The sequence below is a fragment of the Salvelinus fontinalis genome, chromosome 27 (assembly GCF_029448725.1).
Source record: "Salvelinus fontinalis isolate EN_2023a chromosome 27, ASM2944872v1, whole genome shotgun sequence".
NCBI classification, from domain to species: Eukaryota; Metazoa; Chordata; class Actinopteri; order Salmoniformes; family Salmonidae; genus Salvelinus; species Salvelinus fontinalis.
In genome coordinates, this window is record NC_074691.1 from 8,278,550 (window position 1) to 8,306,454 (window position 27,905).

Genomic DNA, 27,905 nt, shown 5'->3' on the forward strand with positions numbered 1-27,905 from the left:
CGTCTACACAACTTACACAATACTGTTTGTTGGTTGAGGTCCGATATCTTAAAGCCAAACCAGTTCCAAACGACAGAGGCCCCCTTTTTTCGAACCAATTCTTCGTCGTTCTGCAAATCAACCTCAATAGCATTATTTTCCTCTTCTTCAGTCATCCTCAATGCTTGCTTACACTTTTGCGCTTGAGTTTCAAACACTTTTGCTAACGAAAGGAGTTTACTTCACTAAATGTTTGCTTGCATGTTTGTTTGTTGACTTTGATTGGCAGGCAGATCGCGTGTAACGTCCATGCTCCTACTTTGCTAAAAAGAAGAAGCTATGTAAAAGATATAACTATTTGAACTAGCCCACTAGGCTGTATCACTGGACTTGAAATTTTTAACAAAACAAAAACGCCTTATTTCATACATTTATTAATTTACCATGATATGGCAAAATCCACATCATGGCACAACGTCATACCGGTATTCACTTTCATACCAGTATACCACACAACCCCTATATATCTTGAATCACCCAAAACTATCTTTAGGCCATATCCCCCAGCCCTACTACATAGTGCCCTACTTTTGACCAGGACTCTCTGATCAAAAGTAGTGCATTATGTAGGTAATAGGGTGCCATTTGGGACTAACTCATAAACATCTTCGGTTGTGCCCTCACCTTCCTTCCTGTCGTTGCGCTCCACTTCGATACAGAACACAGGGACCCTCTCCCTATTGACCTCATCAACGTAGGGGATGGTGATGCTCCAGGCTGACAGGTTCCTCAGGACTCCTGGAGTACTGCAAGCCTCCACTGGGGTGTTATCCTCCACCACCATAGTGGCCTCCTCAATCTGCAACACATGGGAGGTGTGGGACGACAGTTGAACTAAGCTCATGAGGCACTTAGAAGTTATATTCTTCTAGAATCATGTAATTTACATAAGTCAAAAAAGGTATGTACCAATAGCAGAGCGCCCCTTTAATTGTACTTAGCTAAAAAATAAACCCTTTGGTGATAATAAACATGAAAACCACCTATTCATATACAGATAGTGGAGGATGAGGAAGTGATATTGGTTTCTCTTTGGGTGTCAGTTTTAAAGTATTGCACTATATCAGGAATAAAGTGCCATTTGGAGGGGAAGCGCTCACCACTTCATCTTCAGCGTTGACCATGGCGTACGGCAGCATAGTCCCCTCCATGGTAGTGCTTTTGAAGACACCTTTGATCTTGCTGCCGATCCTGCTTATCCCGAAGGACTCCCCCCGTTTTGAGATGTTCCTTCACAGGCACACACAAAAACATATGCGTGAACAACACAAGTGAACACCCCAACTAGGAATTGAGAGTCGGAAAGGGAGCTGTGTGCAACTGCATGTGTTCCTGTCAACAGTTGTTGAGGCCACTTATGCAAATGTCTGATGTTAATGCAGCCTTGCCTCATGTCAAAATGCCATGCTGATTTCCAAATCCGAACAACACACAACGAGAGCACACATTATGAAGCGCTGCACATTCAACTAACAAACCGACGAAAACAGATGAGGTACTTTGAAGTTGTGTATTACAGGAGTCCATGCTTACAGACTGAGGCTCATAGCTAGCCATATGTCAATAGAAGTTAGAAATGTTGGATGGGAAAGTAAGTACAGACCAAATATTGGGGACAACCAATGAGGGTTGAAGAGAGATGGCGTGAAATTGAGGCCCTTCAACACTGCCCCAAAAAGGGGGACTTGGTCGGGCAGCTGTTATGCACAAGAAAACTATGGACACGCACACAAGAAATGGATAGATAGACCAAGAGAAAAACGGCATGAGAAGAGATCAGTAATGGGGCTATGGGCAACGCCATCGTTCTCCTCCTCCATTCAAACACTTACGACTTTGTATATTCAAAGGTGCAACTAAAATAAAGACCAATGCATCTATCCAAAATGGTACATAGGCCTATAACCCCAAATCTTGTTCAGTTTTAGCAATTCAACACGGTAAAGAGTAAGTCAATACAAAAACACATACAAACACTAGATTGCAAAAGCCTACTGAAGACAAGTGCTTATTGCCCCACAATGCTTTTGTTCTCAGGCAAATTTTGGTTCCTTCACATCATTCTGGGCATATTAAGTCGCATTTCTTGCATGCAGCTAAATCAACGGCAGACAGCCGAGGGACATTAGCTTGGCCTGCATCATTCAAAACACATACTCACCTCATATCATCCAAACTCAGACTATCCCTGGAATAATAGGCACAATGAATTACAGGATGCCAGGATAAACAGGACCAGACCACAAATAGTACAAATTAGCCTCAGTGCCCTTTGTGGGGATGTGGTGGGCGTCAACAGGTCTGTTACTGGGGCCAAAAATAATACACCACCCTAATGTAGTGTTGATGTGAACTTGATATAGACTTGGAGGCATTCTGTGTGTTACATGAACAACATAATGAAACTAGTCTTAACACTTCTGTTTGGAAGAATATTAAAGCTCTCCAATTAAGTCTCTATTTAGATGTAAAGGGAACATTTGTGGACTACATTATATGACAACAAAAAAAAATATAAAACTAACTACACTAAACACTTCAGCTTAGAGTAGCATTAGACATCTTTCCAATGTAGTCATTGCCATCAGGAGCACAAACCTGTTCATTCTGGAGTCCATTTTTGGAGACTCCACCCCCCTCAGAAGGTGTCTGAAATACTGCAGAGAGAAAGAGAGCTATAAATGTGGGAAAATATTATCCATTTGTCAACTTGCTTTTGTATACCGAAACTTGCTTTTGTATATCGTTTGACTCTGTCATTGTATGTTTGCCCTATGTGCAATTTAGAACACAGACGATAGTACAGTGTAAGTGCTGTACTTGGGCTCACCTCATCGCTGTGGCAGAACATGGGGGTAAAGACGCTCTCCAGCAGGGACAGCACATGCTCATAGGCCTCAAACAGGCAGTGCATGGTCTGCAGCTTCACCACTCCCTCGTACGGCCCCTGTGCAACTAGCGCCAATTAAGACAGAGTGCATTAAAATAAATAAAAAATTAAAAAGCAAGTCATATATATTTTCAAGGTTTGTGGACTTTGAGAAAATAGCACATATCTGATTGAAAAAGGCGGCGCACGTCACACTATGTTGAACGATGATTGTGTACTGAGAATCTAGCAGCGCTTACTGTTTCGTATTTCCTCGATGATGACGGGGTCAAAGCTGATCTTGTCGATGCTTTCTTCCAGGCAGTAGGTCTCATAGAGGTGCTGCACCTCTCCATGCAGGCGCTGCAGCTCAGAGTCACTCAGCTCCGGACACAGGATCTTATCATTGAACTCTTCTGGAATGACATGAAGGAAAAGTAGATGAATACTGTTAAAGTGTTACTTGATTGATTCATGTTTTATAAAACTTCCAAATTCACAGTAGCGGTGCGTGGGTAAAATCACTGGGGAAGCCAAGCCAGGGGGGAAAAGCCATATTACGACCTGTGTTGTGATACTTGCGTTGTTTGTTCTATAACCTGTTAGTTCATATGCCTTGCGACCCTGATATATAGGCTTAAAGGCCGAGACAATAAGGCACAGAGGCAGAATAAATTCAACCACACCTTTGTTTCAACACAAAACCAGAGAGCAACATCTGTCCGGTGAAGTCCACAAAACATATTGCATGTAACAAACAGTTACATGACCTACAGCATGGTTAAGTAAGTTAATGTTTCCGACATTTTCAGAACACTAAACAACTATTGATTTAGAGCACCGTAGGGTTAACACAAGTCGCAAAGAAAACAGGGAGCTGCCTCCACTATTCCAGCACCATTTCAACATCATCAAATCACCTATGCTTAGTCTAATAAAGTGCCAACTAAAAGATTTCAAAAACAATTTAGTCTAATCAACATAAGCTAGATATGTGGCTGTCCATGGTACTGATGTGTGTGTGCGCGTGTGTAAGTAAGTAAAAAAAAAACATGTTGACTCACGGCATCCCCTTTGTAGAAAAACGCCAATGTCATCCTCCTCTCATGTTGCCAAAACGGTCTATGATTGTCAAACAGTACACACTAAGTTTTTGTTGTCAAAGGCTACCTGGCTAAAATGCTTGCTGGCTAGTCTGACTTCATGGGCAACGATTAGCCAGCTAATTAACATTAGCCTACTACATATTGAACTTCAATCCTCTCAGGCACAATGTTTGAATTTATGGTTAGATCAGAATCACCGTTATAATCACTGGCCAGTACAGAGAAGTAAGTAAAGCCACAAGTCGAAATTCCTACCTCCGTCCATGGCTAATTTAGGAAAGGGACAATTTCAGCTAGCTAGCTAGCCACCGGAGGACAACACAACGAGATGCAACAATTCAAGTTTTTTTCTGCCAATTAAGTTTGGCTTGATGTGATTGGTGTGAAGCCAAATCCAAACTGGCTTCCCTTGATAGGTCTATTCACAGCTGAGCTCACTCAGTTTAGCTCAAAGCTGATTGCCTATTATTGTATAATTGTTTATCAAGGGAGAACAAATGCTAGCTGGCATTCCTTGCATTCAATGCTACGGGCGGCAACAGAGCTGTGGCGGTCACGAAATTCAGTCAGCCTGTGATTGTCAAGCAAATAACTGTCGGGCTCACAGTAATTGACCGTATATTAACATACACATTTAGCATCTCCTGGCTTCCACACATAGCCTTATAAAGTCTAATAAATCCATGTAATATAGGTCTAAAGAAGCATTATATGAAGAACATCTAGTCTATTTCAGAAGAACAGAATAGCATACTCTTGAGTTGTTCTTATGTTAGGTCCTGAACTGGCTATGCCAAATGGCTGTGGGCTACACTAGTTCATTTAGTAAACAAGACTTGCTTATAATTAATTCCATGGCATTATTTTATAGTATGAAGAATACAATTGAACAAAGCTAAACAAAATATAAATATTTTTCCCAAATGATTTGAGGGCGTGCGCACATGCAGCTATTCTGTGTTGAGCGCTTAATATAAATGAGGTACTCCTATATGCTTCATTTAGAGTTATTAATGTAACTTTAGTTGTTCTACAAATGTTGGGCTATATGTTTAGATTTTTAATACATTGTAAGGCTGCATGATGCAACTAATGATTTGAAAAAAGTCGCTTGAAAAGGCATGAGATCTGCTTTGTTTTTTTGCGCAAGCTGTACACACTTCCTTAGTCTCTCATTCACAATTAGACAAGCACTTGATAATGCCTCGAATTTCACGCCGGCATCCCCTTTGTGTCCGTAATGCACCGTAAAAAAGATATGCCTTTTGCGGCCAGTGGCCATTGTGCCCTTGGCCCGGAGTGCTACGTTGTACCCTTCTCCCTGACTGCTGTACGCTCCTAAGCACCGCTCACTCACATGGGTCTCCATCACATGATTGGGTCTTTCTCACAGGCTACAAGTGAAGACCGAAACATCTGCGCACGTCCTTATCCAATTTCGAGGTGCATATTGAAAGAACTGTCCACATTTACTTTTCGTCAGCCAACAAGACGAGTAGGCCTAACGAACAGTAAAAGCACTAGCCTATGTCAATCTACTATCCCCCATAGTACAAAAGTCGACATTCAATTCTGTGCGAGAAATAAATATTCCAAACATAGTCTGGGACAGTTGTGGGATGCAATAGATCACAAATTAATACAACCACTAGCAATGTGGCTGACGCAACAGATCAGAACATTTAGAAATATCCGGCTATTTCTTCACATTATAAGCGCAGCAATGCGCACATGACAGTAGGCTATAAGCGCTTATGTTCCATTAGCGGGAAAACACCATTATCAAAAGTGACGCAAATGTGATTATGTATGTAATGCTTTTATTATAAAGGTGCATTTTTATGGTGAAAATGATCTTCCCCAAACTTGAAACTAACGCGCTACTTATGTATGCTCTAAACCCCTTGTAAAGCAGATTAATGTGCTTCATTTTTAGAAGTTATTTGCCCACTTTAGTTGTGATACAAACCTAATCAAACATATAGGCCTATGGGCTAGGCTACAGGATGTGTGCGACTATGATTAGAAAAGGTCGGAGGGGAAGGCAGTTTCATATGCTGGGCATCATTCAGAAGTGATAATATATAGGCTAATATTGCCACCCATCAGACTATTCTTGACTTAATCTTGTCTTTACATGTACTAAATAATATATGTGTAAAATGTGTTTTGATTTAGAATGGCCCAATATCATGCACCTGTCTCGAAACAGAGGCAGCGGTAAAAAATACATGTCATCTATGCACTTAAGTAGCGAATGGAGGCCGCTTTTCCCATGGTTCATTTTAAAATGCCAGCCAGGTAGGCTATACTCCTGTTGTAAAGATAAACAATGTGCTTAATATTAGGAAAGTTGAGAAATAAATATAGTAGGCCTAGCCTATAGAAAGATGGGATGCTCCTCTTTTTAAAATAGAGGACATCACTGTTTTCTCGTGCAATTGCATAGCCTGTAGAAATGTTGTGCAACAGGAGCTCATGGGCTCTCATGAAATGTTTGATTAGATTTTCAAACACATTTGCGTTGATGTCAGAGTGATTAGAGGGACAATAGAGTGCTGAGTACCAGGCAGTTAGCAAGTTTGATAGGCTACTAATGACCATCAGCATCATTCGAACTTGGAGAAGCCTAATTACCGTGACTAAACGGTCACGTGGAATTTGACTGCCTTTTGACTCGTGACCGCCGATGTGGCGGAAATACAGTCATCGCAACAGCCCCAGCGACAACAATATCACTCTTTTTGACCAGACATCATCAGATAAATGGGCTACACATACAGAGGGGCACATTTTGAATCTCATTCAAACCCATGATTATGTATACACATTTTAAATGGTTATAGTTCAAAAAGTATATAGAGTATCAACAGGTTTTTGACAAGCAATCTAAGTAGGGTCAGTCTGAACATATCAATGTTGGTTTGGAGATTATAGCTTAAACAGTAAAAGGGTTGATAGGTCTAGATTATTATACACTGCTCAAAAAAATAAAGGGAACACTTAAACAACACAATGTAACTCCAAGTCAATCACACTTCTGTGAAATCAAACTGTCCACTTAGGAAGCAACACTGATTGACAATAAATTTCACATGCTGTTGTGCAAATGGAATAGACAAAAGGTGGAAATTATAGGCAATTAGTAAGACACCCCCAAAAAAGGAATGGCTCTGCAGGTGGTGACCACACACCACTTCTCAGTTCCTATGCTTCCTGGCTGATGTTTTGGTCACTTTTGAATGCTGGCGGTGCTTTCACTCTAGTGGTAGCATGAGACGGAGTCTACAACCCACACAAGTGGCTCAGGTAGTGCAGTTCATCCAGGATGGCACATCAATGCGAGCTGTGGCAAAAAGGTTGTTGTGTCTGTCAGCGTAGTGTCCAGAGCATGGAGGCGCTACCAGGAGATAGGCCAGTACATCAGGAGACGTGGAGGAGGCCGTAGGAGGGCAACAACCCAGCAGCAGGACCGCTACCTCCGCCTTTGTGCAAGGAGGTGCACTGCCAGAGCCCTGCAAAATGACCTCCAGCAGGCCACAAATGTGCATGTGTCTGCTCAAACGGTCAGAAACAGACTCCATGAGGGTGGCATGAGGGCCCGACGTCCACAGGTGGGGGTTGTGCTTACAGCCCAACACCGTGCAGGACGTTTGGCATTTGCCAGAGAACACCAAGATTGGCAAATTCGCCACTGGCGCCCTGTGCTCTTCACAGATGAAAGCAGGTTCACACTGAGCACATGAGCACATGTGACAGACGTGACAGAGTCTGGAGACGCCGTGGAGAACGTTCTGCTGCCTGCAACGTCCTCCAGCATGACCGGTTTGGCGGTGGGTCAGTCATGGTGTGGGGTGTCATTTCTTTGTGGGGCCGCACAGCCCTCCATGTGCTCGCCAGAGGTAGCCTGACTGCCATTAGGTACCGAGATGAGATCCTCAGACCCCTTGTGAGACCATATGCTGACACATGCACATTTGTGGCCTGCTGGAGGTCATTTTGCAGGGCTCTGGCAGTGCACCTCCTTGCACAAAGGCGGAGGTAGCGGTCCTGCTGCTGGGTTGTTGCCCTCCTACGGCCTCCTCCACGTCTCCTGATATACTGGCCTGTCTCCTGGTAGCACCTCCATGCTCTGGACACTACGCTGACAGACACAAGAAACCTTTTTGCCACAGCTCGCATTGATGTGCCATCCTGGATGAACTGCACTACCTGAGCCACTTGTGTGGGTTGTAGACTCCGTCTCATGCTACCACTAGAGTGAAAGCACCGCCAGCATTCAAAAGTGACCAAAACATCAGCCAGGAAGCATAGGAACTGAGAAGTGGTGTGTGGTCACCACCTGCAGAGCCATTCCTTTTTTGGGGGTGTCTTACTAATTGCTTATAATTTCCACCTTTTGTCTATTCCAATTGCACAACAGCATGTGAAATTTATTGTCAATCAGTGTTGCTTCCTAAGTGGACAGTTTGATTTCACAGAAGTGTGATTGACTTGGAGTTACATTGTGTTGTTTAAGTGTTCCCTTTATTTTTTTGAGCAGTGTATATATTTTTAAACCATTTTAGTCTATGGGCCGTTTATTTGCGATTGAAATTAATTGGGAGCTCATTCAAATGTTTCAGTAGTAAAAAAAGTATAAATGCTATCAAAAATATTTTCTCAAACAATCTAAACTGGGGCAATCTGGTTTCGTGTTAATAGCTTACATCTTTTAAGCTCTAGAGTGGGCCTGAAGAAGTCGAATAAGAAATATAGTGTCTTGCCTTCAGCAAGCACACTAATAAAGAAAGAGAAGTGGGGTTGAGTGTTGTTACTGTCTAGACATCACTGGCTATGGTTATTCTGTGTCATCATGGACTTATGGTCTTCAATATACATGCCTCTCAATATGGGAGTAGCATGCAGGAAATATGGCAGTACAAATGTATTTTTTTCATGACAAACAACTCAATTCAAAAAATATTTTAAGGGGTGAGAACGTGGTAGGAGGCAAACAAAATGCCTTTTATAGCCTTGTATGAGGATCTCTGAAAGTAGTGCTGTCCTTACCCACAGTGAGGCAGAACTGAAGAACCTGCACGGCCCCCTCCTGCTTCAGGAAGTTCATAAAGCGGAAGAGCAGGTCCTGTTGCTCCCGGATCTCCTTCAGCTCCAGCTTCAGCACCTGGGAATCCACAGGCCGGAGGACACCCACAGAGTTCAGAAACTGTGCTTGTCCATGCAAAACTCTAAACCAATACTTTAACTATTGCCTTCATTTTTATTAATTTTGTCATGTCTTCTGTTTTAGTTCACTGACTACCTTTCTAATTGTGCTTGTTAGAACTAGGAGGGTACAGTAGTACAGGTATTAATTGTCAGTGGAATGGATACATAACTAACAAGGGCTTTCTGTTCCAAATGCCGAAGGTACTAAGTACCGTAATTTCCGAACTATAAGCCGCTACTTTTTCCCACGCTTTGAACCTCGCGGCTTATACAATGACGCGGCTCATTTATGGATTTTTCCCGCTTTCACAAGATTCATACCGCCAAAAAACTGAGCACCGTCACATAATGTGACGTAAATCGAGCGCGCTCAAACTTCCCATCATTCTGATTACGGTAGTCATTTTGTCAACCTCATCATGGCAAAGACACGGAGAAACGCATATTTGCAGCTTTCAAGTTGAAGGCGATCGATCTGGCTGTTGGAAAAGGAACTAGAGCTGCTGCACGGGAGCTTGGCCTTAATGAGTCGATGATAAGACGTTGGAAACAGCAGCGTGAGGAACTGACTCAGTGCAAAAAGACAACAAAAGCTTTCAGAGGGAAAAAAAAACAGATGGCCCGAACTAGAAAATGAGCTTGAAGCCTGGGTCAACACACAACGAGCAGACTTTCTTGGTAGGCTACTGTTTACTGCTATTTTTTTTGTTTTTGTTACAAGGCGTGTTTCGTTTAAAAGCCTATTTATTTTTGTTACAAGCCGTGTTTCGTTTAAAGGCTGTGTAAAGTTCAATTGTTTCAATGTACCGGTAGGCACCTGCGGCTTATAGACATGTGCAGCTTATTTATGTACAAAATACATATATTTTTTTTAATTCAGTGGGTGCGGCTTATATTCAAGTGTGCTTCATAGTCCAGAAATTACGGTACTTACAGATGTCTTCTTGGTACGAGGGTCAGCGTATTTCTGCAGGAATGGAACCAGGGCAGATGGTGGATCCATGGCCAGCTCAGGCTGGGGAAACAATTTGAGGAATAAATCACAAATGCATTACAGCATGATGCTTCCACATGAGGTTTGGTAAAATGCCCAATTTACTTACTGGAGAGTCATCAACAAATATTAGAACCATGTGGTTCACAGTATCCTGAAAAGCAACAGGAGGAATGCATCAATAAGATGGAATATGTCAACCACCGCTCAGTTAAATTGCTACCATTCCAGAAGTATATGTTCTGCTCATTTATATCCGTTCGTATTCATATCCTACATCACTAAGCACACAACATTCTACTTACAGGATCAGCCATGAAGTCCAAGGTGGGGAGGAACACAGACCCTACCATGACCTCTCGCATCAGCAGAGCTAAAGATCTGACAATCAGGAAGACATAGGATTCAGATAAAGTGCCTTATGTCAAATGTATTTAACAGTAGAGTTCTCCGTTTTTCCTTGAGGAAGTTCTGACAGAAAAAATGTTCACTCAGTATATTTAGTGGTTAAGATCAATAATAAATAGTTAAATGTCTATCATTTTGATAACAAGATAGTGATAAGAATGATAAAATATATACGATTTTAAATGACAGAGGTGCATGGACTGCCTGGTTGGGTGGGCCTACCTGCAGTCAGTAGCTTTGGGTGGCATGAGATAGGCAAAGAGCATCTCCGTCACCTTCCTGAGATAAAGCAGCTCCTCTCTGCGACTGCGCAGAGCAACATGCAGGTCAGGGCCATACTCATCCAGAGCAGCCTGCTGCAAACCTTCAGTGTTCTTCACTAGAACACACACACAGAGTATTAAACCTTGCACAGCCAGTACACATTTTGTTTTCTTTATTGACCAACATCTTGCAGTGCAAAATACTACTGTGAGAATGAAAACATGCAAATCTACAAAACAAATTGTAAACCTTTTTGTTTGGCCTTTGCAATGATTTCAACGTGCTTCATGGCAGCTTTCATCATTTTGCCAGAAATAAGTGAGGGGACATCAACCTGTGTGAAACAATTACACAGTTAGCATAGAGTCTGAAAAATAGCCACAGCACATTAACACGGTATTACCCATTAGCAATATGTGGATTCAAATGACATACAACAACTCTAATATATGCTAAGGTTTCTTGACAAAGGTTACTACTCGGAGAACAGAATGTGCGTGAAAGAGATGAATAGACAGAACTATATATCACCTTCTGAGCGCGTCGAACTAACACAGATGCAAAGAAACGAAAAGTCATTCTCAGTTCATCTACGCATGCCTCATCATCGGTGATGTCCCTATAAAGTAAAGTAATAAAAAGCATAATGAAATACGCATTTTAAAAAAAAGACAGAAAACCCAAGTCAAATCGTTCAAAACTGTGGTAGAAACTACTCACCTGTACCAGGGATATACAAAATTCTCCAGAACCAACTCGAGCAACTAAGGGCCAAATATCAATAATTATTCATTGCATTTGTGATTTTCAAAATTAAAATTATATCTTTGAAATGACCCATTACTCTACCTCTGACATAGAAGCATCCACTTTTGAGTAGACTTTCAAGTCCAACCATGGCTGATAGTTTTCTAGGAGTAATGTTGGTCTGTGAAGGACACCATATTTCAAGATTTTAAAATTGTATTTTTACATTTCAAATCACAATTCAGTCATATATTTATCACACAATAATTTGCAAGCAATTAATGGCATAGTGATGTGTGAATGTGTCAGTCGGTCCTGTGCAGCACATAAGTTTACATGCAAAGTAATAATTCAATAATAAACTGATTATGGCAGTAGGCAGATTACGCAAGTCAAGTAAACGCCTTACTCTGCTCTTCTTAAATCGGCGTACGGTCAAAATCAAAGTAAGCATACAACAATTAAATCACCTGGTTTTCTGAGAAATCTTTCAAATTATTAGGACATGTAAAAGCCTTAAAATCGGCGTTCCAGCGGTGTATTTGATCTGCGCATGCGCTAACACCAGCTGAGCGAGCCTCCTCAAGCGTGAGTGAAGTGAGTTCGGAACAACTGAATGTATGCATCTTAGAAAGTAGTTCTCACAAACAAACTTTATATGTCCGAACTCAATGTGAAATGCTTCCCAAAAATAACATGGTCGCGGTGGTGGACCTTTTATTTGATTGCTGATTAATATAGCGTAATAGTTTGAATATAACCTTTACATGCTTTGCAAGAAGAACGATTTCCCTAATAATCCTGTTTACATGGACACATCTGAAATCAGGTAAATAGTAATAGTAAAAATAAAGAAAAACTCTTGAATGAGTAGGTGTGTCCAACATTTTGACTGGTACTGTATATATGCACATGATCACGCAGCATCCAGCCAGAGTTGTTCAACTTTGCTAGGTGGGTTTGCAGTTGTTCTGAAGTTTACACAGTGTTGTGTATGTATGTGCAAGAGTTGCTCAACTTTGGAGAATAAACTGTTAAAAGAGAACAGCACTGTGTCCTTTGTCGATGTGCCGCATGAGAGCCGTTACACGCATTTATTCTCTCCAGAGTCAAAATGTACATTTGGTGTATAATTTCACGGTTAATATTATATTAGGCTATGTGAGAGGTATATAGACCTACAGTCAATGTCCATATTTCAGTTGGTATTATATTTAACCCATCTGAACAGTACAGTTCCTTTCATGTGCCATATTTGATGACCCTGTCTTGTGACTGTCCAAAACATTAGGCTATTGTTCTGACCCACCCTTCTCTTTATTTTCAATTCTCCATTTCGCAGCTTTCATTATTGAATTAAACTGTGACAAAGTCCTCTTTGCATCAGTGGATCAATGTTATGCTTTTGGGAACTTGGAGCAGAAAAGTTTTGGCAATTGAAGTGTATTTGGCGCACATACAGTTATAAGCCTAAGTGCGTATAAACCTAAGCTTTAGGGCCTAACACCAAAAATAAAAATAAATTAAGAAAAACCTCAATGTAGCCTTTAGAGATGAATTGTACAATAATTATACATTATGAATTTTTTATGCATTGTTTTCTCTTTATAAAACCTGGCCGCGACCCGCCCTTTACTTACACAATATTTAATGACCCTTAACACGCAGGCGCAGGGACTGCGGGTTATGAGTCAACCCTAAAATCACTGGTGTGCTGACATACCTGTGACGTTTGCACTTTACTTTCCCACACACTGCACAGCTGTGTCCCAATGGAAACAGCTCCTGTTGCTCCTGCTGCTGTAGAAATAGAGGGAGATCCTAAAGCTACAAAACTTACTTTTGGATATCCCACTGACAAATGGGAACTGACCGTTAGAAAAGTTAAGCAACTGAGTCACTTCACCACTGGAGTGACACTGCATTGCCCTCCAACTACTGGTATTAGTGTTTTTAACATTCAACTTACTTTGTTCTTGGGCTTCATGGTGAAGAGGATGTTGGGCAGAAGGGATTCTGTGCCGAGGGAGCAATAGAATGTAATCACTCCAGCCAGGAAGGACCAAAACACCATCAGAATGTGGAGATACCTGGAAGAAAAACCTGGTCAGACACATATAGCTAGATGTCTGGTTAATACCGGAACTAAAAAAAGAAACATTCTGAAATTATGAGTTTAGACAGGATGCTGAACTAACTTTTCCTGACACTCCAGAATGAGCAAGAGAACTTTAACTACAGGTACTTCAAGTGACATTATGACTGAGTCAAAACATTCGATATCCCACATGAACAAATATCCACTGTATGTCAACAAAACCTACCTATTAAGAAGTATAGTTGATGAAAACATGAAAACCAGAAGAAAGCAAAAGACAGGGTATTGACGTCCAACTTCCCTCAGGACATCAATTTGGAGTCCTTGCTTCAGATTCTCCAGATAAACTCGAATACGTTCCATTTTACAATGGGGTCTGTTGAAGTAAACATTAAAAAGCTAGATGGACACCCTAAACAAGTAACCCATAACACCAGCTAAAATGTACTCGCTAGGTCTAACGTTATATAACGTTTGATGCGTATGCTAAAGTTAACAAGGAAGGCTCGCGACTTTAGCTATTTACTAATACACAATATAATCCCATCAACTAGTACTTAAAACAGCGAACCATGTCATAACTTTGTGCAGGTTTCACATTGTTATCTAATTTCTTCAACGATAGGTCTTCCTTTAATTATGGTTAGCACTTTTGTTATTTCCCATTTCAGAAAGTATTGTGTGATTTCCTTGACAGATCGAGTTCCCTTAATCCGATGGTCGTCACTTCCGGTTCTAATCCTCACCACAGGAAGTGCCAACAGACCAGAGAGGGAGGGATAGGCGAAGCTACTGGAAAATCTTTAGTACTGTAGTCTCAGCTGGTAATTGCTTGGTATTCATAATCATAAACTATTTAATTTCCTAAACGAAATAGTATGTTTGAAAGTAACACGAACTTCAGTGAAGAAATTAATTCCATTGCCGTAAATTCCATACCAAGGTGTGGTGCACAAAGCAGCATGTTGAATTGTTTGCGTTTTTCCATAAAATCTACATTTAAATGTATACAACTATGTTGGACGAATAGTCATAAGTTGATCAAATACAATATAAAAATATAAGACAGGGATGAAAATCAAGACCTTTATTTTTAAAATAAGTTTCACGCGCCTCACTTAACAGTATAAAACAATTTATTTGCAAGAATGCAAAAACAATTTTTAGCCACCAACAACTGTTTAAAACGGTAACAGCTTTTCAGAGTCAATTGTGTACAAAACCTGATTAAGTTGTTGTCTCCTTTATGCGATCCAGGAAATACATTTTTTTTTTTTTTACGCTGCAGTATCCCATTTGAACTGGATAAACCAAGTCATATCCAGCTAACTCAGATACTAATTACATGCTCAACATGATGCAGATTCAAAACACTTGTCACATACTTAAAATGTGACAAAAAAGCAGCTCATAGATGTCTGATCGATATTCATGTTGTACATCATGATTAGGCAAATTTCTGTACACAAAGTAGACTGATGGCTCTCAAACTTAAATGTGAATGCAACCTTCCAAATGGGTTGCCTGAAAACCCAATGTTGAATTGCATATAATGCTACATTGGGTTTCCAGGCAACCAAAAGGAATGGATCATATACAAAATACTTACTATCCTATCCCAGAAAGAAAAAGGGACAATGCAATGCTTCTGAAAAAAGCATGTCTTTCCTTCAAGCTTTTACAAGAATGTTGAATTCTTATGTTGAACTATTATACAACCTGTAAATACATTATATGAATAAGCACATAGCCAATGCAGTTCAAACCATATGAAAGCAGGGTTTGTTCCTTCATTCACTCATTACATGAGATTATTTAACATGCCCAGCTTGACTGTTGGCAGTGTTAGAATAACAGCATGCAGCACCTATAATAAACAAACTACATGTGATCTGCTGTTGCCCTTGTGCTTGTTAGTAGGTGGAACAAGCCCTGCTTTCATCAATTACGTTTCCATACTTACAGTAGACAGGGCAGTTGTATCCTCTATACTGAGGTAGTTAACCAACCCTTTAAAGACAAGTTCTGAAAATAACCACTTTCCTGGAATGCCTAACCATTTATGCCAGGTGGTTAAACCTAAAAACCTGCTAAACATTATATTAAAGCCAATCAAAATCAAAACAGAATTAAATATGTCTATTCCATCGTAAAGCTGCATTATGCATCAAAATATACATTGGCGTCAAGCTCCTCTGAGCCACTTCAAACTTAGACAAAGTGCAAAAGGCATAACTACATTTCGGGATGAACAGTCCACTGGGAACTCAACATCTTCAATAGTCATTTTAAAAATGGCATATTATTTGGAGACATGGGGGAGGTGGCAAGTTTATAATAACAAAGGCGTGGCTGTGGTTTAGGATTTTCTGGAACACTTGCCGTGGATAATGAGCTTTCTGCACATGTGCAGTATCTTTTTTTTTTTACGTAACTGCTGCCCACAGTAGTGTCTGCTCAGTGCTCCACTGCTGCTTCCACTTAATGTTGTAGCCTACACTATATACAGAGATATGTTTTTTTAGTCTATGCTTAAGACATGGTCAACATGTTCACCTTATGCTTTCCATGCCTCAAGTGTGACTTATGTAATTATTTTCACGAGGGGTGTTACATGTAGCCATCATGTTCGTACAAACTTTGTCGGTTGTAACAGTTGTCTGTTCAAACATAAGCAGTCTAGCGAGTCCATGTTCTTTTTAGTTGCCGAGTTAAACATGCAGCTACTTAGGCAAGAATATCAAACACGAGCAAGACACACAGGCAGTCAAAATAGTGATTTAATGTTTATTTTATCATCGCAAACATTGGCTAGTTATTTTTTCCAGCAATCATCGCTACGATATGGCAGCATACTATGAAGATTATGACAAATAGTAGGCAGTCTAAGCAGTAGTTGACAAAACGACGCAAGCAATAATAAACGCGCCGGGCGATGCAAAACACTCGCCCATTGTCAGACACTGGTTACGGGTCAAAATACATGCTCAACTGTCCAGAGTTGGAACAGCTAGGCCGCTTACTCGTGCGGTACTTGCATGATAATTGAAACGCAAATTAGTAGTTAGTAGGGTCTGGGTGTGGTTGAAACGCAGATCATTTTTTGCCCCAAAGCAAAACTCAAGTGGGTAGTTCCATGCAGCTATTTAGGCAGCATATGAAACACAAGCAAGACACAGAGACACAGTCTAGTTAGCGATTTAATGTTATTTTCTCATCATTACAAGCATTGGCTAAGCAGGAGGCAGACAGGCAGACAAAGTAGTAGTGTTCTTTTTCCCCCGGGAACTCTGGCTAGTGGCTACGATATGACTATAAAGCATTAGCCTACTTCACACAAAAACCTGACTGTTTTTTCTCCAATGGAATGAATGTGTAAGGACTGTGTCCTGCTTGTGCAACTGCAATATCCGTTACAACGGACAATGGTTGTACAGCCTTCATAATATATTTTGGGGAACGTTAGATCAAATCACTTTGGGGTTATTTCAGCTGTTCAGAAATATGAGAACGACATAGGCTACATCAGCATGGCCCAAAAGAGGGTGAGTAAAAAGAGAAACGTGAGGGGAGTGTGAGCAGCAGCTACAAAGTGTGCGTAAAAGAACATGCACGTGTAAAATAATATGTGCAGAATATGATCCCGATCCTTAGCTTTGAGAGGTTTTCAGAGGTGTGAAAACCCTATTTGCAGCAACGGCCTAAAAAGTCCAAGCAACAAGTGTCTTGAGTTTGCCCTTTTGATTATCTTCTAATCTGGCAGATATGCTCCTGTAAAGTTGGAATATCATTGGACCATTGAGTTGACCTTACCATCACTTCAATTGGCAGCTTCCAGTATAACCCCACATAGCAGGTCAGTCTTCATAGTAACAGGTCAGGACCGGCCTCGACCACTTTTCCCTGCTAGTCAGGTAACAAAAGGACGCAATTAGAAGATAGATCACAACAGATGACCACATAACATCCAGCTAGCTACCCACAAGTAACTACAGAACACAGTCCAATGCACATTAAAGACAAACAAATTAACTTGAGTAAGGAAAAAGCAAAGGGTTCTAGTCATTCACCAAGACGTCTACACCCTTCAGCTTCACATGCAACAAGGCTATGCCGTCAGGAAAAGGTAGAGCAGAACAGTGGCCTTGCTGTGTTATTTTAAAGGTGACCAGTCAAGCGGTTGGGATATGGAAAGATTGGGGGTTATGTCCAAACTACAAGCACTATGTACAGACAGTTCATGCATGACAATTATTCCCATCGTTGCTCAATTTGAGATAGAGCCTTCGGGTACAACAACATCTTCACAGACTATTTTTTTAATAGCCAAAGGGATATATTTGAACTGGCCATCAGAGAAAGACTCCACTTTATGACATTTCTTTAAAACGGGAATCCATTTAATTTGGGCTACGAAATTGTGAAATCTAAATCGAGAATTTTTGAGATACGGTCTCGAATCAAAAAACTTAACTCAAATGGAGAACGTCTCTACACATACGTAACACTTAAATTGTGGAATAAGCCGACTACTGAAATAAGTAATACATTTTTTTTATGGAATGCAAAAGTGAAGTTGCTGCACGTGGCAAACATAGGCAAACCTTTAGTTATTTTCTTCCACAAGGAGCCTTAAATTTGAAGGTAATTTGAAGAGAATTTTCCAAAACATGAATTTGAAACACAATTTGAGGTTTTGTACACTTCTGCGTGTATGTTTATTAAAGCAGACAAATAGCAAAAAAATACAAGCCAAAATGTAAAGCCCGATAAATAGGACTAGTCTTTTTTTTCTTCTTTTTTTTTTTTTTTACAAGACACGCCATTTCCTAGCATTATCTTCTGTAACATACAAATTGTGGTTTCATTTGTTTTAAATAGGTACATGTTTAGGAGACATTAGTTTAGTTGCTGTTAGCTACTTAAAACATGGAATCACTAAAAACATACATAAAACTACAGCCAAATAAAAACAGCTGGATCACATGATTGCACATTTTAAAATGTTTAAACCTGATTATGGAAATCGCATTAATCAACTTTGAAAGAATAAAAAACAGTTAGCCAAAAACAATTGGAAGTGTGACTACTGTTCAAATCCAAGCGGATTATTAAAATATATACAAAATAAATCTTGCCAGATGTCACCAAATTGGGAAAAAAGTGAGGCAAATATATGGATTTAGGGCCAATCAGATCAAGTCTCTAAAAAAGGATTTGGAATTAAAGCCCTAATGTTCTACTTCCACTGTTGCCCAAAATAATCCTGATAAAACTCCTGGTCGTCAGATTTGTAACCATAGTTACCAGAACGATCACCACCTTGGAGCGGTTGCTGAGCAATGGGTTGAGAGCCCCAGTTCTGATTATTGGTTTGGCGCCGCTTGGAATCTGGCTGGTTGTACCCATCAGCTTTGCGCTTTCCTCCTACATTTCCACCGCGGTCACCCCTCGCACCACGTACCCCGCCGCGGCCTCTCTGTTGCACACCTCCTCTGCTTGATCCTGGACCACCACGCGGGGAAAAGCCACCTCTGCCCCTGGGAGCGCCTGGCCTTCCTCTGGCTGGGGATGCCCCCCGTGCACCTCTGCCCCCTCTTCCTCTAGCGGGAGCCTGAAAGTCATCATAGCCGTAGTAGTCGTAGTCGTATCCCTCGCGGTAGTTGGGGTAATCATATCCATAATAATCGTAGTAATCATCGTAGCCATAATAGTCGGGTGGGTAAGAATAACCTCCCCTACCTCGGCCGCCTCTTGTGGGAGGGGGCAACTGAGGGGGGCCGTAGTTGTAATAATAATCATCATCATCATACCTATGGGAGAAACAAGCAGAACCTGACAAAAATGTTCAAGGCACTGAACAAACATGGACTCATTGTTCTGATTTGATGACTAAAGCCTTGTTCACACTGGCAGTTTAAAGTGACTCAAATCCAATTTTCATACATATCACATTAGAATCTGTTACTTTTCCTGCAGGCTGAACAGCCAAAAATCACATGGAATCAGATAATTCAACACACATTTCAAACCTTCATATATACATTCATGTACATACTACCCCAATTGGCCCGACCAACCAGAGCACCCGCACATTGGCTAACCGGGCTATCTGCATTGTGTCCCGCCACCCACCACCCGCCAACCCCTCTTTTACGCTACTGCTACTCTCTCTTTATCATATATGCATAGTCACTTTAACCATATCTACATGTACATACTACCTCAAACAGCCGACTAACCGGTGCCTGTATGTAGCCTCGCTACTGTTATAGCCTCACTTCTGTGTATAGCCTCGCTACTGTTATTTTACACTGTCTTTTTACTGTTGTTTTTATTTCTTTACTTAACTATTGCTCACCTAATACCTTTTTTGCATTGTTGGTTAGAGCCTGTAAGTAAGCATTTCACTGTAAGGTCTACACCCGTTGTATTCGGGACATGTGACAAATAAACTTTGATTTTAAACCACCTTCGTAGGTGGTTTGAAATCAGATACAAATCTGATTCCTGGCCATGCGACTTTTCTGAATGGTAAAATATGATTTATTTGCCACCAAATGTTTTTTTTAGACTGTTATTAGGCACATCTTGTTGCTTGTTAGCTGCTCTGTTGACAGTTTGACAATAACAAACTGTAGGTAACTAGCTTGTTAACTGTTTACAAACAAATGATTGATAGGAAGCACAAGCACCGCCAAAACAGCCTACACCACTGCACACACACCCGTCATTACTATGACAACTAGCATAGCCATGTCAGCAAATAACTTCCATCTGAACACCCACAAATCTGATTTGGTCACTTGTACCTTGCCATTTTGACAGTCAGTACTTCAAAACGGATTTGAAAAACAAAACAGATGTGAACATTAGGGCCTGCAGTGTAAACAAGGCTTTAGAATCAATCAGTCATGCACCAATTTCAAATTGGGCGCAAAAAATATATTTTATAAAGACATGTCTTACATGTTTGTTTTGGCTGCTTGTCTCTGAGCTTTGCGTTCCTTCCTCTTCTGATCGGGGGGCTTTGCAAAGACTATGTCAATGTGCTCTCCTTCCAGAACTTTGCCATTCATTTGAGCCAAAGCCTGTGGAGATGATGGCAAACTACAGTCATCATACAATTACACACCCTCAATGTCATTTACTTACCACAGTGTATTCTCATTATATTATCACTCAATATAAAGTACCTTGACTGCAGCGTCCCTCTCATCAAAGTGAACGAAGGCGTAATCTTTCAGCTTTTTCACTCGCTCCAGTTTCCCAAACTGGCCGAAGGATTTTTCAAGTATTTCTTCCGTAACACTGTTCGCAAGGTTTCGGACAAACAAAACTTTGACCTGTGGGTTGAAATGCACAATGGGAAACGTGTTAAGAACTTCAACTACATGGGTTACACACAGGCATCAGTGTGATCTGCACCCACTTAAAGACTAGTGGTTGTATTTTGTTAAATGAAAGACATCCAAGGTTGATCAAGCATCAACTGCAAGCCTATAAAGCGAGACTTCAGGTTGGAAATATATCAAATGAAAATCTCCAGTGTTGCTTACAGTTACAGTTTTGACTTAAAACCAGCTTGAAAATCTATGGCAAGACTTGAAAATGGCTGTCCAGCAATGATCAACAACCAACTTGACAGAGTTGGAAGAATATTAAAAATAATAATGTGCAAATATTGTACAATCCAGGTGTGCACAGCTCTTAGAGACTTACCCAGAAAGACTCACAGCTGCAAATCTGTGCCAAAGGTGGTTCTAACGTGATTATAACATGGGAGTGACTACATATGTAAATGTGATAACGGCTGTCATTTTCAATAAATTTGCAAACATTTCTAAAAACGTGTTTTCACTTTGTCATTATGGGGTATTGTGTGCAGATGGGTGAGACATCTATTTAAGCCATTTTGAATTCTGGCTGTAAGAAAACGTGGAATAAGTCGAGGGGTATGAATACGTTCTGAAGGCACTGTATACAGTGCACTACTTTTGAGCAGGTCCAATGGGCCCTGGTCAAAAGCAGTACACTATATAGGGAATTAAGTGCCCTTTGGGACATAACACCTTGTTTCTCCAGTGTTTCATCACTTTGTAGTCAGCAGATCACTTACCTTGGCCATAACCTCTGGATCTGGGTCCTCGATGGGGTCTGCCCATTCCACAGTAACCATGTTCCCCCACACTTTCACCTTGCCACTCATTAGCCTGCGTCTGGCCTGAGCAGCAGTTTTATGGTCCTCGTATTCCAAAAAGCAAAAACCTCTGTTCTTCTTTTTGTCATCTGGCTGATGGTACAGTATGACATCATTAAGACCCTCTGTTAGAAATAGAAAAAGTTAAGTGAGGTTTGAGCAAAATGTGATCATGTATTTAGTTACAACTACAAGACCTGTTGTTGACTTAATCAAATGAAAAGTGCCCATCTCACCCATAAACAAAAATCTTTCTTACCTGTGACTTTAGCAAACTCCTCCACAATCTGTTCTTTCGTTTTACTCTTGGGGATGGAGCCGACGAACAGCCGGTTATTGGCAACAGATATACACACTCCAATGTGTTTGCCGGGGCGTATTTCATGATTATTACACTGGGGAAAGAGGAACTCATCAACCAGTGTGACAAGGATAAATATGAAACAGCCATGGCACAGACTATGCCAAAGTTCATACTTCCAAACTGACTGATAGGCTGAAGAGACAGACCATAACTGGAAGCATGGGGATACACTGACCAGGTTTACAGTCTCCGAGGCAGCCTCTTTAGTGCAGAAGGTAACAAAAGCGTAGCCCCTGTTCAAGCCACTCAGGGGGTCCATCATTAGACGTAGATCCCAGATAGGTCCCGCCTTCTCAAAGAGGGGAACCAGCTCATCCTCAAACAAGTCTCGAGGAATTTTCCCAACAAATATCTTCAAAGGTAAGTCATGAAACAAGTAATGAAAAAACATTTGTGAGCAGCTAAGAAAGTGGTCAGTTCTGCAAATTTCAAATATTTATGGGAATCAAGGAGACGAGCGTTATTTTTTTATTTTTTTTATTTGGCCCAGTCAGATCTTAGCAGTAAGCTCTCAGTGTAACAAGAGTCACTCCAGAATTACAAACGTCTTCATGAGGCCAAACAGAGATTTGTCGACATTTGATGGTCTTATTCAAAAGTGTTTGTTCACTGAAAGATACACCGTACCTCTGTTCCAATAGTGGGTTGAGCACCTGAATACACAGACTCAGGGGGGGGGCCTCCATACTTCCGCTGACCCGTTGTCACATCAAGTGTATAGATGGTTCTATCAAGCAGAGCCTGTCATTATCAAAATAAAAATATTTCATGTTGCTGTAACCACACACAGACACCGCTTGATTTTTCACACAACCACAATAAATCAGCTATGCAAAAAATGTGACCGCGTAGCCTAAACTGACAGACTTTTGTAACATTGGTATAATACTCTGACGAGCTAAGTCAAGATCAAGTCTGCCAACAAATGAGCAAGACTTTTACAATCTGCTATGCCAAGATATTGGAAAAGAGGCATGCCTTCATCTCTACAAAGAGTAAACTTCCTTCCTGGTGTTGACATACTTTTATTTTCGCCTCATCTGGTCCTTTCGTGGGATCTGAAACTTTGGTCCCATGCTTCTCCCTCTGTCTATAAGTCTTCATTACTCCACAGAGGAAGGCACTTTTGTTCTGAAAAGGAAAGTTTACGCTTTTAGTACTCCCTGCGTTTCATTAAATAATCCTCAACTAAGTGTAACGCAGCGGCCACTTACTTGCACGTGCGACAGATCACTTTCCTTAAAATCAAGCAGGACTTGTAGAGCACCTTCTTCGTTAAATTCTTTCAATGCTTCAATAGCCCTTTCATCTAGGTCACTGTGCGCTACCAGGCCTGTAGAAGGGTGACATTTCAAATATAACCACTGTTTGCCAATGGAATCACAAAGAACTCATGGGATTATGTCCAATCAGATCTTAGCGGTAAACCATCACAGCAATAATGAGTTGCTCCAGTATTTGAGTATAGAGATCACCATGTGGACAACTAAAAAAAAAAAAAAAATGTCACCATTGCTAGAAATAGCAACCAGCCAGGCTAGTTGTACATTATAAAATTTGAAGAATAATGATTTATGCTTACAGAAACCAAGGAAATACACACTAACAAGCTCATCAAAGGAGGGAAAAAGTATCTCGCTAACTGCACCCACAACCAAAGCATTAATCCTACTGCATGAACCAGGCCAGCTGTACATGCACAAGTCAATTCAGACATCTGAACACCCCCCCCCCCCAAAACATATTTTAAAGCTCCCGCTTTGGGCTGGATGTGTCAATGTGTAGTTTATACATGCATAACCTATTAGCAGAATTAGTGTTAGCCATAGCAAAGCTCATCAACTCCACCCAGAAACAATGGATTCAAATTCACAGTTCTTTGTTATGGTGGGGATAGCTTAGTTTGTAAATATATCACACAAAGTTGCAAAGGTAAATAAATACAAGTTTCCAATAGAAATACAAACTAAAAAGGAAGAACACAACAACAATAAAAAACAGTTAGGTTATGCATAACATGCACTTACCTGATGTGTAAATTGCATCTAGTTTTTCTGCAACTTTCTGTGGTAAACCAGCATCTAATAAAGTCTGGAAATTGTCTGAATGGATAACTTCAGCTGTAGTTGTGTCCACTTCAGTTATGTCTATTGGTTCCTCTGTACCATTCCCATTTACATGATCGGTCATCTGATCGGTCGCCATCTGTTTAATGCAATGATGAGTAAAATTATTTGAATGACTGTTCCAATAACTTAAGCACCTACTGCACTTAGCCAATTCAAATAAGCAAAACACAACATTCAGGCATACCATCATTGCTTGCCTGGAAATCCGAAGTTGAATTGCATTTAATACTATGTCAGGTAGAAATGAGTGTTTGAGTCAGGAAAGTTTCCTCCCTCTACAAGCCAATGTTTAATAAAATTATATTTTAACGTACTTTAACGTTTTCTGTGCAGTGGGTCCTTTTGTCAGCAGCAATTATGAGACAATATATTCACAGGAATGTACAATTACATCAAATCTGTAAAGTGCTGGTAGTGTTCAGATCTCTGAAGCATGCACAGAACCATGTAAACGAGCTCAACAAGCATGCATGCATCTCCTGCATATCTTTTTTATATTGTGCGCATGCTTCAGGTGAATGATTTCTTAATTTCAGGCGAAGGGTACTGCTATGGGATCCCCCATGGCTCCTAACTATGCTAATGTGGGTTAAATTGAGAAACATTCTATTTCCAATTCTTTCAAAAATGTTTTCTTGCCTAACATAAGTATTTGGAAACGGTATATTGATCGTAAGTTTGTTGAGGGCTGATAGTTGTCACCCACTTCCCTTGAAAAACAGTTTGCCCTACAGCCAATTCTGTCGAATCAAAAGAATTTGTAAAAAACAATCAGATTTCAACAGAAATATGGCTGAGACGCAAAGAAAATTCAAGGGGAGGGGGTACAAAAATGGTCAGATTAATACTGCCATTGAGAAAATTCAATTCAAAACAAAACGAGACGTGACCTGTTTCAAGGTCAGTCTTGCAAAAATAAGCATTCTTGCGTTCTAACTACCCGCTATTCAAAGTGCTGGCACATTGGCACGTTCTAAGATCCGATGATAGTATCGGTAATGTGTTTTCTGCCCCGGAATTCTCGCGGGGCAGAAACCTCAGAGATCAACTGGTAAACTCTGATTTACCACACCAAGATATCAATGCACAACGTGTATTTGCTTCCCAACTGGATGGAAACTACAAGTGTAATGGCTGTGCTCAATGTAATGGCACTTATAAATGTAGATCCTTCAAACACCCCCAAACAGGGAAACAGATCCCAATTAAAGTTGTTATCACGTGCTCCACTGAGGCAGTTATTTATCTTATAACTTGTCCTTGTGGTAAAAAATGATGTGGGTAAAACAAAGCGCGAATTAAAAGTACGCATCTTGGAGCATCGTTGCACCATTAGGCGCAAAAACTCAACGTACCAGTTGCGGCCCACTTTTTGGAAGAAAACCACTCGATTTCGTCTCTACGTTATATTGGCATCGACCATGTCACCCTCCCTAGGAAAGGGGGTGCCCTCGACAATTTATTGTTAAAACGAGAGGCTGCTTGGATCTTTAATTTAAAGACCCTTCAGACTTTGATCTGAAGCCATTCTTGTGATTATGATATTGTAAATGTTTGTAGACTTATGTAGCCAAATTGTATCTATGATCGTACGCTATCCATTTGTGTTTTTTTGTATGCTATTTTAATATGAGAATTAACCAATGATATCAGGCCACACCCGGCCATGATTACAGACACCTGTGTGTCTTTTGACACTATATAAATGAGTCATCCCGCAATGTTTGTCACAATACCCTGATGAAGACAGCTTGTGTGTCGAAACGTTAGCCATAAATATTTTTGCATCTGAGCTCCTAGGTTGTGCGGCTCTCCTTTGTTTTTTCAAGTGTTCCACTCCCCTAGCCAGCACCTCGCCTAAAAAGGTGTGCGTTTCTTTAGCCTCTAGAATATGAATGGACTACCAGCGCTCTGAAAAGTTGATGTAATTTTACATTCCTAATGCCAAAAAGACCAACCGGTAAAGTATGTTAAAATATAATTTTATTCAACATTCGGGACTGGTTCAAAAGCTAATTTATGTCCAACTTTTAGAATTAAATGTAATTAAACGTCGGGTTTCCACGCAACATTGCATACAGAGAAGCATTTAATTAATTGTCCTGGCAAGTTTAGTGCACAGGTGACAAATCAACCCACCTATGCTCATGCTAATCATTAAACTACTACAATGAAGACAAATAATTAACATGATAAAAGCCATCAGTTATTTTACGTCGATGGTCTTGTTTTAGCTAGCTACTATAGTGCCTGAACAATTTGTCAGGACACCAGGCATTATACTGAACATATTGCTACTTAACTGAATTGTGAGTCATTGGTTTACCATTAACTACACTCAGTTAGCTAGCTAACATTTGGTTTGAGTTGTGTGACTACCAATTCGAGCAGAACCAACTAGTTACTTACTGTAGTTAACGTTACATGTGCTTTTGTGCACAACGATATTTTTTTCTGGCTAAATTCTTACGGTCTGCTACTTAATTAGCTTCCAATGCATTGCTAAACAAGCCAGCGAGTGCAGATTAACTACGTTACACGTTACTGTAACATACTTGGAAACAATTAACGTTAGTTAAATAGTTAGCCAAGAAATGCTTGAATGTCAGTTAAATGTAAATGACTTAGCTAACGTAGCGTCCCGCTATCCCAGAGAGGTTAAGACTTCCGTGTTTGCAATCCCGTTTGCAGCCCATACACGAGACATCCACGCCGCGTAGCCAATGCTAGCCATAGTTCTACGTAACCGGTTGCTAACTAAAGCGAATAACAAACTAGCTAGCAAATGTTAATTAACCTTTGTCATGCATTTCTCGTCTGAAATGTCACACCGCTTCCGCAACGTTGGTGAACTACTCCATTGGCGCCGGCCTGGTCTCCAGGCGCAAAATGTATAGCAAACTCTGGAATTCATTTTCAAAATGTCGAGTAGGACTCTTAGGAGGAACGTTAACGTTACTTAGCTAACCACTTTCCACATTGTTTTAAAAACACAGCCAGAACAAAAGTAAACTATCCGCGTGAATGAACCAGTTAACACATGTAAATACTTACCATTCGATAGTTCACCAAGGTGCACGTTGCCGATTTAGTCTGATTTCAGGGTGTTTAAAAAAAATAAAAACTACGATTCCCGGCATAAGGTTAGGTCAGGCTCCTGTCCGGATAATGCGAAATGGCGGCTAGTTGACTGACGCTGCGAGTGTCACTAGTTACCTCAGCCACAAAGTCAAAACTGACTATAAATAATGAAAACATACGTTTTGATCTCAATTTAGTTTAGGCATGTGGTTAGATTTAAAGTCAAATTTGAAAAATAGATTTGGTAGAAAGGCGGGGTTTATGACTTTGTAGCTGTGGTAACTAATGACGTGCGCTCCGAGTGCTTCTACATGTATGGGGTTTCAGCAACTGCTAACCACGGGCTGTTGTATTTTCGCGGGACTGGGAGCATGCACATTTTGGCACAGAACAGA

At 40.6% G+C, this 27,905-nt stretch overlaps 2 protein-coding genes across 13 annotated transcripts in view; both read right to left on the minus strand.

The window, feature by feature from the left end:
• LOC129824961 (sorting nexin-14-like) overlaps positions 1 to 17,630 on the minus strand; it is a 27,997-nt gene extending 10,367 nt beyond the window's left edge. For 3 of the 8 annotated variants that reach the window (XM_055884561.1, XM_055884556.1, XM_055884560.1), the window contains exons 1-18: positions 13,963 to 14,475; positions 13,608 to 13,728; positions 13,362 to 13,438; positions 11,741 to 11,819; positions 11,612 to 11,655; positions 11,423 to 11,510; positions 11,141 to 11,225; positions 10,850 to 11,006; positions 10,525 to 10,600; positions 10,329 to 10,373; positions 10,160 to 10,240; positions 9,067 to 9,181; positions 3,169 to 3,324; positions 2,870 to 2,994; positions 2,638 to 2,696; positions 2,201 to 2,227; positions 1,140 to 1,269; positions 664 to 838 (exon numbers count right to left, since the gene is read on the minus strand). In XM_055884561.1, coding sequence (XP_055740536.1) covers positions 664 to 838; positions 1,140 to 1,269; positions 2,201 to 2,227; positions 2,638 to 2,696; positions 2,870 to 2,994; positions 3,169 to 3,324; positions 9,067 to 9,181; positions 10,160 to 10,240; positions 10,329 to 10,373; positions 10,525 to 10,600; positions 10,850 to 11,006; positions 11,141 to 11,225; positions 11,423 to 11,510; positions 11,612 to 11,655; positions 11,741 to 11,819; positions 13,362 to 13,438; positions 13,608 to 13,728; positions 13,963 to 14,099 — 1,777 coding nt within the window. In that variant the 5' untranslated portion in view covers positions 14,100 to 14,475. Of the gene's footprint in view, positions 1 to 663; positions 839 to 1,139; positions 1,270 to 2,200; positions 2,228 to 2,637; positions 2,697 to 2,869; positions 2,995 to 3,168; positions 3,325 to 9,066; positions 9,182 to 10,159; positions 10,241 to 10,328; positions 10,374 to 10,524; positions 10,601 to 10,849; positions 11,007 to 11,140; positions 11,226 to 11,422; positions 11,511 to 11,611; positions 11,656 to 11,740; positions 11,820 to 13,361; positions 13,439 to 13,607; positions 13,729 to 13,962; positions 14,476 to 17,549 lie in introns of those variants that run through there. The other 5 variants (XM_055884562.1, XM_055884559.1, XM_055884558.1 and 2 more) reach the window with 3 other exon arrangements.
• Positions 16,924 to 27,791, minus strand: LOC129824962 (heterogeneous nuclear ribonucleoprotein Q-like). 5 transcript variants are annotated; one of them, XM_055884567.1, is made up of 12 exons: positions 27,227 to 27,380; positions 24,328 to 24,505; positions 23,515 to 23,633; positions 23,324 to 23,431; positions 22,928 to 23,041; positions 22,476 to 22,652; positions 22,196 to 22,331; positions 21,856 to 22,061; positions 20,933 to 21,082; positions 20,706 to 20,827; positions 19,201 to 19,549; positions 16,924 to 17,639 (listed from the first exon to the last, which is right to left on the minus strand). In XM_055884567.1, exons 1-12 carry the CDS (start codon positions 27,341 to 27,343, stop codon positions 17,601 to 17,603), a joined length of 1,815 nt encoding a protein of 604 aa, XP_055740542.1. In that variant the 5' UTR covers positions 27,344 to 27,380; the 3' UTR covers positions 16,924 to 17,600. The 5 variants fall into 5 exon arrangements, with proteins under 5 accessions (XP_055740542.1, XP_055740541.1, XP_055740539.1 ...); XM_055884566.1 differs by having other exon boundaries at positions 16,924 to 17,642; XM_055884564.1 differs by lacking the exon at positions 27,227 to 27,380 and adding an exon at positions 27,484 to 27,791 and having other exon boundaries at positions 16,924 to 19,549.
• Positions 27,792 to 27,905: the final 114 nt, after the last annotated feature.

Coding starts and splice junctions, on each gene's coding strand:
- LOC129824962 (XM_055884563.1), bottom strand. CDS start 27,343: ATGAATTCCAGAGTTTGCTATACATTTTGCGCCTGGAGACCAGGCCGG. Junction 23,432..23,514: donor GTGATCTGTCGCACGTGCAA/GTAAGTGGCCGC, acceptor TTTCCTTTTCAG/AACAAAAGTGCCTTCCTCTG. Junction 19,550..20,705: donor CAAGCAGCCAAAACAAACAT/GTAAGACATGTC, acceptor TTTCTCCCATAG/GTATGATGATGATGATTATT.